The following is a 16,143-nucleotide window of genomic DNA, read 5'->3' on the forward strand; positions in this document are numbered from 1 at the left end:
TGTTAGGCGCTGAGAATGTTATGCTCGATGCCTAACGTACCTTTTGCTATGTATATCCTGGCCTAGCTGAGATAAGCCACAGCAAATTTTTTAATTTCATTTTACTTACAATACCACTAGCACCAAGGTAAGGGCCATGGCAAGTTGGGATATACTACATCAGCAAACATTAAGATAGTAACATACCTAGTTAACAAACAAAAATAAGCAACGAATTAGCATTGTGGGTAATATGAACGTCCCAACACAGATTAATAAGTTATGTGTAGCCCTAGATACTTGTATTCTGAAAGTCGGAGAAGCTTGTTTCCACCAACTGAATAGTCAAAAATCAATGAACACTTGTCATTTGTAATGATCAAAACAACACTTTTCTGACATTCTCTGCTTAAACCCATTCATCAACTGTTGTTACAGCTTGCCGAATGGGTTGTCTGTGCTTGCAGCGTGGGCAGCAATGCCAATGAGAGCGATTTGAAAATTGCAACTGAAAAAATACAAGACAATCGTGCAGTACTGCACTCAGTCTGTAGAATTTTTGTGTTACTAGAAAGTTTGCTTTTGTTTGCTCACCGTGAAAGTGTGGACTAAGGGGACAATGTCTGTTGACTCATTGTAAATCAGCTGGCTAACAGAGGCTGACCTGCACAGCAATACAAAACCAGAACACACCATGAGGAAACACAGCATATCATGAAGACAGAAATAAGAATTTTCAACACAACCAATCACATGCAACTAATCACTACACTTCAGGTAGAAAAAAGAATGGAAACTAACCCTTGAAGTGCTATGTCACCACGGTAGATGAGTGGCAGGGCAATAAGAACACGATTGTTGCTCAGGTCAGAATCCACACTGTCTGTCTTTGCAATTACTTCGATTTCGAGTTTCTTCTTGATCTTGGCCAAGCTTAGCTTCACTGTTAGCGATGTCTGGAAATAGAAAGGCAAGACCTTAAACACGAACACAAATTTGTACATACAGAGTGGACATCGCTAATACTCACAATAGAACTATGAGGTGCCAGAAGGGCACGGTCAGTAGCTTTATATACTTTTGACTGAGGTCTTTGTTGAAACCTGCATTACATCTTACCTATACTTAGCATTACACTGCATTACATGCTGCTTATCTTGCAATGGCTTCAAATGTTAGACTAGCAGCATGTTCCAAACTAAATCAATCAAAAAGTAGTCCACAGAGCTCACACTTACCTCCATCTTGCTGTTCAAAGGATTGCCAATATCACACATGAGGGTTGAGTTGGTCTTGGCCTCGCAGTTGGCAACATTTATAATGTCCACATTTTCAGGAAGATTTATTTCAACCCGAGCAAGGTAAGCAGGCTCGTCATCCCGGTTCTTGACATTGATGTGTATTGACACATAAGTGTCTCGTCCTACCACTAGTGGCGAGTTGTTCCTGTTGAGGAAATAAATTATTTGAAAATGCAGTTCATGCAAAAATCAAAATTTTCCAGTGTATATATGCACATATCCATTCTAGAAAGATAACATTAAGGTTCCTTAGGCATCTGGCACCACACCATGAACAAACAAACAAAAACTGGACACTGAAAATTCATCCATAAGCACTTTGCAACATGACCTGCCAAAAAGTCCAGATAAAAATGGCTGAGGAGACATAAGAACATGAGCAAATTTTACAAAGGAAGTAAATTTTTTGGCGCCAGATAATATCCTGGGCCAGCGAAACAGCCTAGACAAAAAATCAGCCCCATATCTAATGAGTAACTGTAAAATTTAGACATAACACTTTCTAATAATGTGACCACAGTATGGCCATTCTGTAAAGGCTGCTTGTTGTATCTGCAGTTAAAAATCAGAATTTTTGCAAAACTAATTAGCTACAAGCATAACTAATAAATGTAGAGGGTTTAAATAATTCCTGGTATTTCAAGCATGCATTTCTGAGTTATAATTGCTATTGCCTCTAAAATGATGCACCTAAAAATTTATGACACAGGAGCATAATAATGATTATATGCTCATTATGCAACAAAATGTCATAACAAAGATTTAAGATTAGTTTAAGAAGCTTACTCATGTCCTTCAATGTAGGCCTTGAGCTCCAAGTCAGCAATACACACGTTGTCAGGACCACATGCCACTTGAAAAGCAGTCTAAAACAAGAACAAGTATACAATTAACTACACCATTTTTCAAATAATTTAGACAAACATGCAGACAAAAGAAAAGTGTTCTGAGTGAAAATCATTAACCAGAAGTTCAAATGGTTTCAATTTGTTCCAGAAGGAAATCACACTAGTCCTTGTTAGAAGCTAACTAGTTCCAGTTAAATCCCATTGGACCAACAGACGGTAAAGTGGTGACAGGTTCTTGGGACAATTCAATTAAAGCAAAATTTTATTATCTTGAGAGACTAGCTTCGAATACTCTATCGTAAGAACAAAGCAGCCACTGCAATCACAAGGACAAGAACTATAAGAGCATTTGGCAGTGATAAAATTCATGAATACTAAAATTCAAAAATTTTCGGAGCTGTTAAAACTGATCAATTTATGTACAATGCAAATAATGTTTTCACAGAATTTCAAAATTTTTTTTACCACTTCCACTGAGAGGGATAAACTTTCATGACTTCACAAAGTAAATTAACCTACAGACACATTCGGGACTTTTGTTTTTCTTTCATTCATGGTAGCAGAAACGTTACCTTGAGAAAGTTCTGATCTAGTTAACCCGTACAAAGCAGCTTACTGCATTTCCTTTTTCATTCCTAAAGCAAACAAGCATGGTACATGAGAATTCCTATCTCGCATAATAAGGTACAATACACAGTTGACATAATATACTGCTCGTTTATTTTCAAGAGCTATTCCCTACATCTAAGTATACTTTGTAATGTTGCCACATATATTAAAACAACAGCTCTGCTATAGCGTAGTCTGGCAATAGCCATACACAATCAAAATAAAATATCCATAAGTACAAACCTAAAAAACAAAATGGTGTGATAATGGCTGTTTCTTTTTTCTTTTCTAGGTGTAGATTCTGTGCCTTACACAGTGCACGACTATGTCAGCAACTGACTGAGGACAAATATTCAAGCCAACTTACTCGATTTGTCACCACTGTAACTGTGCTTGGATCCAAGACAGGGCATTCTTTACAGAAGCTGTCACGCCTAGTTCTCGGTTTGGGTTTCACCAGGTCAAACGACAGACGAAACTCAAATGGAGTCAGTAGGTCTGTAGCATTTCCCTGCTCAAAGAAGAGATTAAAATGGAAAACACTAAGTACTGTCACAAGAGAAGGTAGAAGAAACCTAGAATGAATGGCCATAAAGTTGGCAAATGTGATTAGCAACTAATTCAAAATGAAACAAATCATTTAGGCGAACCAAAAAATACACTCTTACACATAAAAAGATAAGATGTTTCTATGAGTAAGGAAATGAAATTTATTTTGCGACATTTCTGTGATCAGGAATATTTAAAGAGTGAACGAACACCGGTATTGAACCCGTGCCTATTATATTATCTCTTGCATCAAAAGTGCTTTACATAGTCGGAACTTTTTGTCTCGGTCAAAAAAGACCCATCAGAACTTGCAAAAAGCCAATGGAGCCACTTGGAATATGGTTAGTTCCGAACGATTCTCCAACTAGACTCAGCTATGTTCCTGGAAGTTGCAATTTGTCTTTCTTTTTATCGTTATTTCTCTATTCTTTTTATTTTGCTATTGTCGCATGCAACAGCATAAGAACAGCACATGACGCTTGCCCTTACACATTCATGGCAGTCATACACTGCATTCACCATATGCATATACCCAACATATATCATGGAGAGTTAGGGATATATTTATGATTTAAACCAGATCCTAAGAATTTTTTAAAGGCTGCCTATGATAATCTGTGATACAGTTACTTTATAATAGCTAGCTGGGATAGTGGTACCTATTTATCTTGAAAGGTACAAGCAAGCCAACGAAAAGAACACTACAGGACGCTAACCTGTTACTGTCACTCTTCCATGTAGATGGCAGTATTACTGTTAATGTATTTACTCACGTGATGAAGGCACTCGTATAATGAACCTACCACCTGCTTTGGTTATCAAAAAGTAGAAATTCTTCCCTACATGTGGTAATAACCACAACCCTTTCTTTTGGCCTGCGGGCTGCCGATGATGAAAGTGAATGCTAGCAACAGCCCTTTTATGAAAGTCAAAACAACTATGCAATACTATAAAGCACCACCTGTCAAATGTCGAGACTTCTTTCACTCTATGGGATGAACATCCAATGAAAATGTTCTGCGAGGAATACAAAAACCGATAGGAACCATATGCTTGGTCACGACAGGTTTCCGTTTTTGATTTGCCATATTAAGGATTGTAGAAAACTTGTTGCGGTTGGGCTTTACACTAAATGAAGTCAGTTTCGCTGGCGTGAACACCAGTAGTGGTCACTTAGCGTAGCATTATGGGCCACTATGCAGGTTATCTGTGTGGGTTTAAGATAAAAGTTATTGACCATACCCTTGTGTATGAAAACCACGCTGAAAAGTGCGTTTTGTTTTACTTAGGACGCGAGCAGTGCCGCATGGATTATTTATTCCGGCAGCCTATTTTTGTCTCATTTTTTACCACTTAAAAATTTTTTAGGAATATTCTGTATGGACACATCCCCCAAACTTTCAGAGGTTTCTTGGGGGAAAAAGTGAGTTCATTATGCAAGCAGATATAGTATTTGGCAAGACTATATAAATTAAGAAACAGGAATTAGGGAAGGAGCAGGCTGGCAATGGACAGCAAAAGAGGCACAATACCTGCCTGCTACAGAAAGGGGTGGAAAGGGAAAAAGTGCAGAAATGGTGACAAGGAGAGAATAAGACACTATGTATACTATTACTGACAACATGAAAAGCACCAAAAATTGAAGCATTTAGAACAAACTAAAAGGACCAAGACATGCTGCACAGTTTGTGTTACTAGTAGACAGAACACTAAATGTAACACACTGGTAGTGGCGGCAACATAAAAAGCATGCAGTACTAAGGTTAATATACATCAAGCATAGGATACCCGGTGCGCAGCATAAAAATTCACCCACAAATATATACTGAAGCCTGGAAATTTAATGATAGTGCATGCTATAGTGATAACCATCAATATGTAAATGAAAAACTTGGCGGTCATAATCAATTGGCATAATGGTCAGGTATCTTAACCAGTGAAGACTGCACGAGCTGTAAAATAACTATGGTATGGCAATATCAACACTTACATCAATCAGAGCCATCTCTGAGAAGCAGTTTTCCATACCCCTCTCAAGGATTCTTTCCGATCTGACACTCGTGGCCAATACTCCATTAGGTCGCTCAAAGCCACCTCTATGTGACTCCGTTTTCTTGGTGTCAATTGCCAGGGTGTAGGCGAATGCTGCATATAAAATTCAGTGTGATTGCTCGTTCTTCAGCAGAGTATATGACAAAAGCTGCATATATTTAGCCAACACAAAGCCACAAAAATGAACATGTGAATGAATCTATTAATTCACAAAGACAACGTGCTTGTAAATGGGAGGTGCAAGTTTAAACACTGGTATGGACACCAAGAGCAAGTCAGTCGCAGTTACATTTGTGCCAGTCATCATGTCAAATGGACAGTAGTAAACTCTGACTGACCCCAGAAATCCTTACATTTGTTACTGTCATGGTGTGATCAGTTTTACGTTATAATGCTTAAAAGATTTCCAGTATTTACTCACATAATAAACACGCTCACGTAGTGAACACACCCCATACTTTGGCTGTCAAAAACTGCAATTTTTTTTCCCTCGCGCAGTGAATGCACCCTATTCTTTTGGCATGCAGTCTTTCTGATGATGATCGTGAATTCTAAGAGGTGCCCTTTTTTGAACGCCAAAATAACTTTGCAATAATATAATGAGCCCACTATCAAATTCTAAGACCGTAACAATCTATAACTGACCCCACAAAATGAACAGCTAATAAAAATGTTCGGTGAGGAATCTGAGAGCTAAAAGAAACCACGGCTCGTCACAAAGGATTTCTCGTTAGATCTGCCATTTAAAGGGGGGACGCAGCTTTCGGAGCTGAAATCTTTTTTTTTTTTTTTTTGACATAGAGCAACGAAATTTGGCATGCTTATAGGAAAGTGCACTAAGTGAACAATTTGCTCCTTTAGTAGTTTTGACATAAATTTTTCTGCTTATTGCTATGCCAAACTTCCAGAAACCCTGGCATGACAACAAAAAGTGCTGGGAGCCCAAAGTCACTCTTAAATTTCAGCCAAAGGAATTTTCATGCAGTGACACTATCCAAATATTTTTATCGACCCGAGTGTTTTCTACACAAGACATTATATCCATGCTTGCATAATGCAGTTATTACCGTCATGTCGAATTAGTGACAAAGGGAGAAAACGAGGAAGTAACTGAGAAATATAGGAACGCCACTGCATAAAAAATTCATCAAGGGACACAATGCAACAAACCACATGAAAATCCATGAAGCCATTGACATGCTATGCTTTCTGCAAGCAGTCCAGTCAGGTCAAAAAACACTCGAGAAAACTGGTATTTTCACTGAGATCTCAGCCACTTTTTTGCTACCTACGAGCACAGAAACATGATTTGCAGGTTGGCTTAGCGCGAGAGAGACGAGGACAAGAGGGGAACACAGACCTGTGTCCCTCTCTTGTCCTCGTTTGTCGGCAAATCATGAATCACCAACTGGCCCAACACTCCACTTTGCTAAAGCACAAAACATTTTTTAATGTCCCTTCTGGGCTGCTTTCAGGGACTATCTTTTGCGATACAGTTAGAAATCTGGTGTTTTCTCAAATTCCACTTTATTCTAGATTTGAATGATTTGAAAGCCGCACTCTCCTTAAGGATTGTAGAAACATGCTGCAGTGGGGCTTTGCACTGAATGCCAGGATTTGAGCTAAAGTGACCTATCATTCTCTCCTTAGACAGCATTATGGGCCTCTATGCGAATTATTCGAGTGATTTTAAGATACAAATTGTTGCCTAAGTTTCATAGTGCAGCCACCATGATGGCTCAGAGATTATGGCATTCGGCTGCTAACCCAAAAGACGTGGGTTCAATCCCAGCTGCGGCAATCACATTTTGATCGAAGCGAAATGCTAGAGGCCCATCTACTTTATGATGTCAGTGTATGTTAAAGATCCCCAGGTGGTCGAAATTTCCGGAGCCCTTCACTGCGGCGTCTCTCACAGCCTGAGTCGCTTAGGGGTGTTAAACCCCATTAACTAAACTTTATAGTGCAGGAAGAGTGCTGAGAGTGTATTTTGTCTTATTTTGAACATGAAGTATTCGCAGATGAAGTATGTATTCTACCACCCCACCTTTGTCCCATTTCTTCCACTTCAACTTTTTTCTGAACATTTTACCCCACATGATAAACGCAATCCCCAAATTTTCAGTGATTTTCTGGGAAAAAGTGCATTAATTATGTGAGTAAACACAGCAACTTTTCAAGAGACAAAGCAATTTTAATTGCGCACTTACTGCCATGACTATCTTAATTTACCTTGCAGCAGAGATATTTTTCATACAACTGTTGTCTATGTTATACTTGACTACTAGACTTTTTTACCATTCTGAAATGTTTCCTTTCAAGTTATGCAGTTGAAAAACTATAGGACAGCTACTGACAAAACACAACACCTAAGCTAGTAAACCAAAATGAAGGGTGCAAGAAAAACCAACCTAGTTGACTGGGGATGAACTTTCCATCGAAGAAGATGCACGCCTTCACTTCAAAGCAGTAATATGAGACATTGTTTCTATTGCAGTTTGGTGTTTTGGTCGACATGTGCTGCGTTGGAATCTCAATCCAGCCCTTTGCATACGCAATAGGAGAAGCTCTGAAAGGGCAGAACTTATATTCAGTGCATTCTCAAATATTCGCGGAAGTTGTGAAGAAACAATTCAATACTGCTGTGGTCGCATGACTTTCTGGACATTTCCTCATCAATGTAATTTTGAGCTGCTAAATTACAAAGGAAATATAAGAACAGCGTACCTGAAAAGGTAAGCTGAGTCCGACTCATAGGCTCCTATAACAATGTCTGAAACAGAGATGAGTCACAACTCTCAAACATGTGCACATTTTTTGGCATGAGCCGCATTATTGATGTGCACTCATTCAAACATTTTGCTTTTCATTTAATCCCATCACAGGCTTACAAGACCACACAAATTACACCCGCAGTTAAGTTCTGCTTACCTGGATACTGATTCTCATCAATGTCCATTGCCTGGGATATGCTGATGCCAAAACCTTGCGGTTGCAAGGGCTGATACCTGGCTTGAATACGCTAACAAAAAGAGCACATCCTTCAGTTAGAGTTACATTTTATTTGTTATCAATATGACCATTCAGTTGCAAAAGTACTTAAGATTACCAAAAGCTACAGATCAGCAAAGGTGCATTGCCTCACCTGGCTGAATGCAGTTTTGAGACCTTCCTTCCCACCATTATATATGTACACTGCACCATAGCCGTGTTCATAAGGGGCTCCAATAGCAACATCTGAAATCATCAATGCCATTCATGGTCAGAGGATGCCACTGAACTACGGAAGCCCTAACTAAAAAGGTAAGGTGTACATTGTTCAAAGCAATTCCAGCTGCTACACAACTTTCAGCCAGAGCAACTTCTTGGATTATCTATTGCCAACTTAAATTAACACCAATAATTCCTTTCTCAGTAGAGTTGGAACACACAGCTCAACATATACAAAGCAGAAAAACATTTGTTCTCAGCTTTTGTGTCCCTTTGATGGCTTTATGCAATAGAACCAGCACATGGCCGTAGTGGATTCCTCATTTTTTGACAAATGTTGCAGGCAAGATAGGAAGACTATTTACTGTCTCTGGGCCTTCGAGTTCGTTCGAGATCTTCCTACTGCTCTTTCAAAGAATGTGGACATGCATAAAATGAACCAAATGTTCATTTTTTGCTCATTGCCGACATGCCAATTTCTCCAAATTTTGCAGTGCTGATAAAATTTTGACTTGAGTGTGGGTACATTAGTTATCATAATGCGGTAGTAGTTATTTCTTTTTTTCTTCAAAAGGGCTAACACAGACACATTCCGACAGTTGCATATGATGGTGTACTGCCCTTGTACATATCCACCACACACACACAGAAGCTTGTTGCCATAGCTCCATCTTTTATCAAAAATTCAATCACGTCATATTGCTTGCAATTAATGCCAGCTGGCTACTACCACCTGGCAACACTCGGTGTGGTCTGATATGAGATCAAAAGATAGGAGACACACGATGATTAACTAGAATGGTGTAACAACCAAGTCGATTAAACCCCATAGATTAAGTCGACTAAACCACTCCAAGGTGATGCGCCCTTATTTCGCCAGGGTCAATCTCTATCAGAATTCGTATTTTCCCCTTACAACGCAGCAATGGAACTGTTTACCAGCATTGATTGCCGAATTATCAGATGTGAAAATGTTTACGAAATTGTAACAGCAACCCATGTAACCCTCTTGGGCAGTGCTGCTGCCTGCACTGTTTGAAAATAAATAAAATAAATAAATACAACTGCAGCATTGTCAGTCTGTTGCATTGTAATTAGGCTAAAAAATTATTAAACGCCCCTTGTAGAAACGGGACTTCTGTTAAATGCAGGAAAATATTTAGAATTTACAAACTGATGTCTTCTGATGTTTCTGCCACTTTCAGGCTTGCCAAACAATCTGCATGTTGTGCACTGTCAAGGCCAGATTTGATGTTGGAATACATAAAAACTACGATTCACTCTGGCTTTATTTAGTATGTTTGTAATGCCACTCTAAACTTTGCTTTAACATACAATCACAATTGTGCTGCCACTTCTGATCAAATAAGCTGATAACTTTGAAGTGGTTTTAACTGCAGCATTATAATTTTATTAGACTGCTATACTGTGCTCAGGCTTTCTTACCTGGGTATCCATCCAGGTTGATATCGCCAATGTTGACAATAGTGGTTCCAAATCGTGCTCCAGGTATGGACGAGCCCATGATACGGCCAAATTGTAGTGACAGGCTCTGTGACAGTGTGAAGTCAGTGCAGTCAGCCATGATCATTTGGGACTGTACCTCACACAGTATTACTAAAATGTAAGCATCCAAACACGAAAGCTACTGTGCAGTTAATTAACAAGAAAAAACCACAAGCAAACATAAGCTACTAATCAAAAGGAAATTTCTTATACTGAAGTCATGCTTTGTATTCAAAAAGCAAGAATTATTTTTTAATATTTTTATGCTGCAGTTCAAAGCAAAAGCACATATCAAAGAAATAAAACTATCACTTATGTGTCCACAACATAGACCAGCTCTAATTCTTAGAGAGCAAGACCATCCATGTGCAGCGAAATCTGGTTGCAATGCACTTTATGGTCCTGGCCACTGATTGCTGTGTGCAACAATAATACTTTACTGAAGGCTTGAGATTCCTTCACAGTTAAATAAGTGGGGCTGATAAGCAAAAGCAATACAAGAAAAGGATTATGTCTCTTATGCAAAAGCCCCTAGGATTAGACAACACTTCAAAAAACACAGCGACACTTTTTCAGCACAAAGGACAAAAGAAAAAGAGGGTTCCTGTAAACATATTTTCAAGCTCCATATTCCACTGCCTTAAATTTCCTCCTCAGTAAAAATCAGTTCTGTGACTCTTTCTAGTTTAGTTTAGTTTATGGGGTTTAACGTCCCAAAGCGACTAAGGCTATGAGAGACGCCGTAGTGGAGGGCTCCAGAAATTACGACCACCTGGGGTTCTTTAACGTGCACTGACATCGCACAGTACACAGGCCTCTAGAATTTCTCCTCCAAAGAAATTCTAGCCGCCGCGGCCGGGATCGAACCCGCGTCTTTTGGGCCAGCAGCCGAGCACCATAACAGCTGAGCCACCGCAGCGGCGGATGTGACTCTTTCTAGCCATGTGGGTGTTTGCCCAGCAGCAACAGAGGCATCTATACCTCAGAAATTTTCATGTCATTCGATTCAAACTTGCAACATCTACAACAGAAAGGACTCCACGATCACCGTTTCAAACTGAATGGCAGTGTATCTTAGCCTCTGGAATCCACACCCAAAAATACTATCAACACACCAAACTTAGTCTTAAGAATTACTTACAGCTCCATTACTGAGGTAGACATACACCTTTCCCTCGTCACCAGTAGTGCCCCGAACAGAGAAGAAAGGAGCACCAACAATCAAATCCGAAAGGCTGTCATTGTTCAGATCCACAGCCAACACTGTTGCACCAAAGTACGAGCCCATCTGAAACAAAAATACTGAGTTGAAGACGTTTTTAGCTCCTTCATACATCATGTAACGAGAAGAGGTTCATATGCAATTTAAATATGATCACAATGTTACCAAATGCATGCATAACAATCAAGACTGACCTGTTCACCTTCTTTCTTCATTCGCACTACAAGATTGCTTGAATTAGGTGTTTCTTGGCTGAAGAAATACACCTAAAATGAAAAGGTCAAAATACAACACACAATTTGGCCACTGAAAATAAATAAACAAGTTGTAGTACAGATCTAATACATTTCAATACTGAAGAGAATACAGAATACAGCAAATTAAATGACCAGATTTCTTTTTTGTACCCTCTCATACATCTTTGATACTTGCATTCAGTAACTTCCAATTACAAATGGTTAATTCCTGCATATTAGTGATGAGATCTGTTACACTTGTCACAACTGACGTGAGTGACAATGGTTATTAGGGGTGTCAAGCTGACACCGCATACACTTATGCATTAGTAACGATTACAATAAAAGGGAGGAAAGCCATCACTATACCCAAATTAGTGCAGCCCAGCACATGAGATGCTGAGGTTGGGGATTCAGTCCCCAACATTTAACATTTATTTAACATTTATTAAACAGGGCAGTCCACAATTATTGCATTTAGCTTATTCTAAAAAAGGCACACTTCACATGACCTATTGCTCAAAACACCGCAAATTTATCCCTGCTTTCTGAAATATATTAATGACTGCTAAGCCCTGGACTCTTTCATTCCACTTCTATACATTTCAAGTAAAACTCTAGGTGAAATGCAAAAAACGCTTTTGTGCTCTACAATATTAGGGAACAGAATAGAACCCCAGGTGGTCGTTCCCTCCCCCCTTCCTCCTCCTCCTCCTTCCCCCTCTCTTCCATCCATTCACTCCAGGCACAGTTCAGGTGCCCACCCCGAGTGAGATAGTTGCTATGCTTTCTTTTCCTCTCCTCATAGCCATTTTTTTTTTTTTAAGGAAATGAATAAAGCCATCTGCACCCAGCAGGTAGGAAAGATATATATCAGAACAATAGGCGCAGACACTTTGCAACTTAGCTTGTGCAACATAACGCATATTCAAGCAACACCCAGATGTGCTAAAGCATTTCTCTGAGCAAGCACCTGAGCAAATATCACATCAGAACAATTTAAGCGACACATTTCCTTTTCTCAGATACAAGATTTTTTTTGTTTTCCTCTTTTTCCTGTGTTTCTATTTGTTTTGTGCTCATTTTTTGCATCTTTCTGGCTATCATCGCTATCCATATTTTCTCAATGTGGGGTCTTTTCATGCTATGTTTAAAAGAGATATTTCCCGATATAGCAAACAGTTGTTAGTTTGTGCTCTGTGCATACTGCTGTTCATTATCCTCAGTGATAAGCAATACTCACAGCTCCCTTGCGGTCCTCAGTCTCTCTGGGAGCACCAGCAACCAAGGAAGGCCCCATGCTTTCAAAGAAGTGCCCAGATGTCACACTGTAACCTGTTGCAACCGGAACAAGGTGTAAGCAACCTGATGTAGCACTTGTGAGTTGTAAGTAAGGAACTGCAGCATTTTGAGCCTCGCTCACCATTTCCAGTGGAACAACTCACCAATATACTGTTGAATTTCCCGAATTTTGCTGCCATCCAAAAGGCCACGAAACCTGAGAATCAGGCGTTCACTAGGTTCATCAGGTATGCTGTATTTAATCAATGAACCTGTAAATTGCAAAAAAAAGGCAAAATATTTGACAACCATCAAGAGGTGTGATGTAAAGCTATGATTACATTCACAATTACCAGCATCAAGAGCACTGCACACATGCTAAAATGTAACTTATGAGAATTTAGAAACCTAATTGACACTTACACTCCATATAAAGCTGCATGAAAACATTATAGGAGAAATCTACATATCTAGGACAAGGAACATATTTAGATTCATTGTTGCTCATAAGAAAAAAAAGAGTGAATGGTTGTGTTCCACCAGACTATAGGCAAGTACTGGTTTCTGTGTGAAATTGGCACGCCCTCAAAAGGTTGCAGCCAGCAAGGATACAGTTACGAACAGAACACTTACAAATATGGTAAAACATGCTACAAGTAATTTCACACAAGAAATTAATTCTTACTCTGAAACAAAGTATGTCAGCAAAAAAAACTGGATCCTTGAGTGAACCATGCTAGAATCTATAGACACGCAAAATGTTATGGACCAGGGTCATGTGAGAACATTACCTGTCCAGTCAACTGCTCCTGGAGTGCCCACAAGAAGTTGGTTGTCCTACAAAAGCAAAAGCAGACAAATGAACATTGCATTATGCTCCCCAACAAGTTTTTTACAGCTCTCAGTGTTCAATTTATTTTTGGCAGGCATGAATTTAAACATGGGCATTAAGCAAAGAGAATGAGTGTTTAATATATCAGGCAGCACTTCAGAAATATTACTTGTAGTTTATCAGATTAAACAAGCCCACTTATAATGAACATGACCTTCACATGCCATTTGTTTGTTATGTCCTAATGCTTGCAGTAAATGGACTGGACATAACTGACTGCCTTGAGGCCAACTTTTGTGGTCTGCTGTCTATGTGGTACGCATAAGTCCCCATCGGCCACCAAAGTTCTGGCACTGGCTGGCACGTCTTCACATCTATGACCATTTCTGCCTCAGCTAGCAAACAATGGAAACAGCCCACGCACTGCGACCAACAAGCTAATCTACACCCTAAGGTATGTGTTCTAACATGCCAAGTGATCAGATCTTATAAAAAGAAAAAGAACCATTGGGTTCAAATACCAATTTCAACTAAATCCAACTGGAACCAAGTGGACCAAATTAGACGGAAAACAGAATTCAAATGAACTCAAAAGGATGCAGCGATCTAATTGGTTTGTTCAATTAGAGTATTGAACTGGTTTTGCAAATTGGACATGGTTCTTAAAGAAGTATAGACACCTAATTTTTGTGGCACATTTTCTTCTCTACTATGATGCAGAAGACACTACTATGCATGAATCACCATGTGGTGTTCGCCTACGACCACTAAATAAATTATAATCGAATTTTTCTGTCATGTTGTTTCGGATTAGGTTTCAACAGCCGAACGATGACTTAACGTCAAAGAGAGGTTATTGGTCACATTAGGAATGAAAAACTGCAATATAATCGGTGCTTCTACATTCATTGTCATTCTGGCCTTTGGGGAAGGCTGCCTTCAGCACTGAAATGAATTAAAATGATGAACCAGCGATTATATCACAGTTTATTGTTCATCGAAACAGCACGAGAAAGAAATTCGATTATAAATTATTCAGCAGTCATATGAGAATACCACGTGGTAATCCATGTATAATAATGCCCGACACCTCATTACAAAGAAGAAAACACACAGTCAAAAGTTAGGTGTCTATACTCCTTTAAGATTCTATTAGGTATCACCTCTCTTAGTCAGATTAGTTCTTAAAATTCTAACTGGTTTTCAAGATTCCAAATGGTGCCCCAGTCAAAAACTAAAACAAAAAAACACTAGGCTCCAAATGGGCTTCTCAAAAGGAAAATTCACTATTGTGTATCTGGAACCAACTGGAAGTACCAAGTTCAATCGGAATGTCTTAGCATTGCAAGTGAGAAAATTGGAAGGTCCAGCTGGAATGCCAGAAGCATGCAAACTGGATGTTATAACTGGAGCTACCAAATGGTTGCAAATACACACTGCAGTTATACACTGTTACCGTAGCTGGCTTTCCAAAATTGCTGGTGGTGGCAACCCTTGCACTTCATTTTGCTGTTTTCTAGCTCATAGAAGTTCAGTTTTCAGTGAAAGTAGCACTCTTATTCATGTTACGTCAATTGCACGATGTGCCTATGCAGGATGGCACCCCAACTACATGGCAGTCGAATGCATCACATCGTGTCACGGCCACACGAGCTCCCCTTTTGAGAGCAGCGTCTATTTTACAAGGAAGAGAATGCTTGCCCCTATCGAGATACAGAGTTGCCAGCCAAGCTCCGGTCTGCTGCAAAATCTGAGAAGGAACTATAGGGTCTTTAGAGGCCAATTTCAATTTGTCCTCGGTGGCGACCAACCCTCGATGACATATCTGAAACTCGTGATAGCCGAGGTGATATTGCGCTCGAGTAGTTTCGTTCACATTGTCTTTCATTTTTTTCCTTCATGCAAGCCACATCCTTCCTATGGTACTTGTACGAAAAGCGAAAGCAATTTCGATGCTCATGTATGCCTGTGAGGAAAACCACACATCATATCCCAGCTACTGGCATATGCAAGATTGTGGCACCGGCATGATCATCCAGTGTTTCTGGTGTGTGGCGATCCGTTCTGAGACTACGCCATAGCCCTCACGCGCTTTGTGACAGTCACATCGCCTTCTATCGTACAAAGCAAGTGTTTATCATAACTGGGCTTGAGAGGTGCTAGCACAGGCAAACATTTCATTTCTGTGCCTGTCGCCGCTGTACTCTGAAATGTACTTACGTCGGAGATGCAAGCTGAAAAACCAAACTCGGCCACTGCTTGGTTGTAGCTATCTGGGTGCTGAGAATACGGCGGTATCACTTGAAAATCTGCAAAAGCAATTTAAAACAACCTTAATGTGGAGCAAATCGGTAAATGCTATGTGGAAATGATGCTGTATACTAGCTGTTTAGAAATACAGAAAATAAACTTTATAGGCAGTCAAATGTGAAACTGACACACTTTTTGCATTTAGTTGCATTTATTTCATTTTCCTGCTCTACTGCCGAGAAACGTTAGCTTTTATACCAGCTATTAT

General features: G+C 39.6%; 1 protein-coding gene across 2 annotated transcripts in view; it reads right to left on the reverse strand.

Annotated features, from left to right (window-relative positions):
- Positions 1 to 16,143, reverse strand: part of LOC149341714 (integrin alpha-9-like) — a 61,598-nt gene that overhangs the window by 10,192 nt on the left and 35,263 nt on the right. For both annotated transcript variants that reach the window (XM_089543877.1, XM_089543876.1), the window contains exons 5-21: positions 15,846 to 15,934; positions 13,585 to 13,630; positions 12,958 to 13,065; positions 12,756 to 12,847; positions 11,471 to 11,542; positions 11,196 to 11,342; positions 9,995 to 10,100; positions 8,484 to 8,575; positions 8,270 to 8,360; positions 8,066 to 8,111; positions 7,750 to 7,907; positions 5,277 to 5,431; positions 3,105 to 3,248; positions 2,067 to 2,146; positions 1,218 to 1,425; positions 781 to 935; positions 574 to 643 (exon numbers count right to left, since the gene is read on the reverse strand). In XM_089543877.1, coding sequence (XP_089400003.1) covers positions 574 to 643; positions 781 to 935; positions 1,218 to 1,425; positions 2,067 to 2,146; positions 3,105 to 3,248; positions 5,277 to 5,431; positions 7,750 to 7,907; positions 8,066 to 8,111; positions 8,270 to 8,360; positions 8,484 to 8,575; positions 9,995 to 10,100; positions 11,196 to 11,342; positions 11,471 to 11,542; positions 12,756 to 12,847; positions 12,958 to 13,065; positions 13,585 to 13,630; positions 15,846 to 15,934 — 1,859 coding nt within the window. The remainder of the gene's footprint in view (positions 1 to 573; positions 644 to 780; positions 936 to 1,217; positions 1,426 to 2,066; positions 2,147 to 3,104; positions 3,249 to 5,276; positions 5,432 to 7,749; positions 7,908 to 8,065; positions 8,112 to 8,269; positions 8,361 to 8,483; positions 8,576 to 9,994; positions 10,101 to 11,195; positions 11,343 to 11,470; positions 11,543 to 12,755; positions 12,848 to 12,957; positions 13,066 to 13,584; positions 13,631 to 15,845; positions 15,935 to 16,143) is intronic.

Source organism: Amblyomma mixtum, chromosome 5 (genome assembly GCF_055824585.1).
Source record: "Amblyomma mixtum isolate Tamu chromosome 5, ASM5582458v1, whole genome shotgun sequence".
Classification (NCBI taxonomy): Eukaryota; Metazoa; Arthropoda; class Arachnida; order Ixodida; family Ixodidae; genus Amblyomma; species Amblyomma mixtum.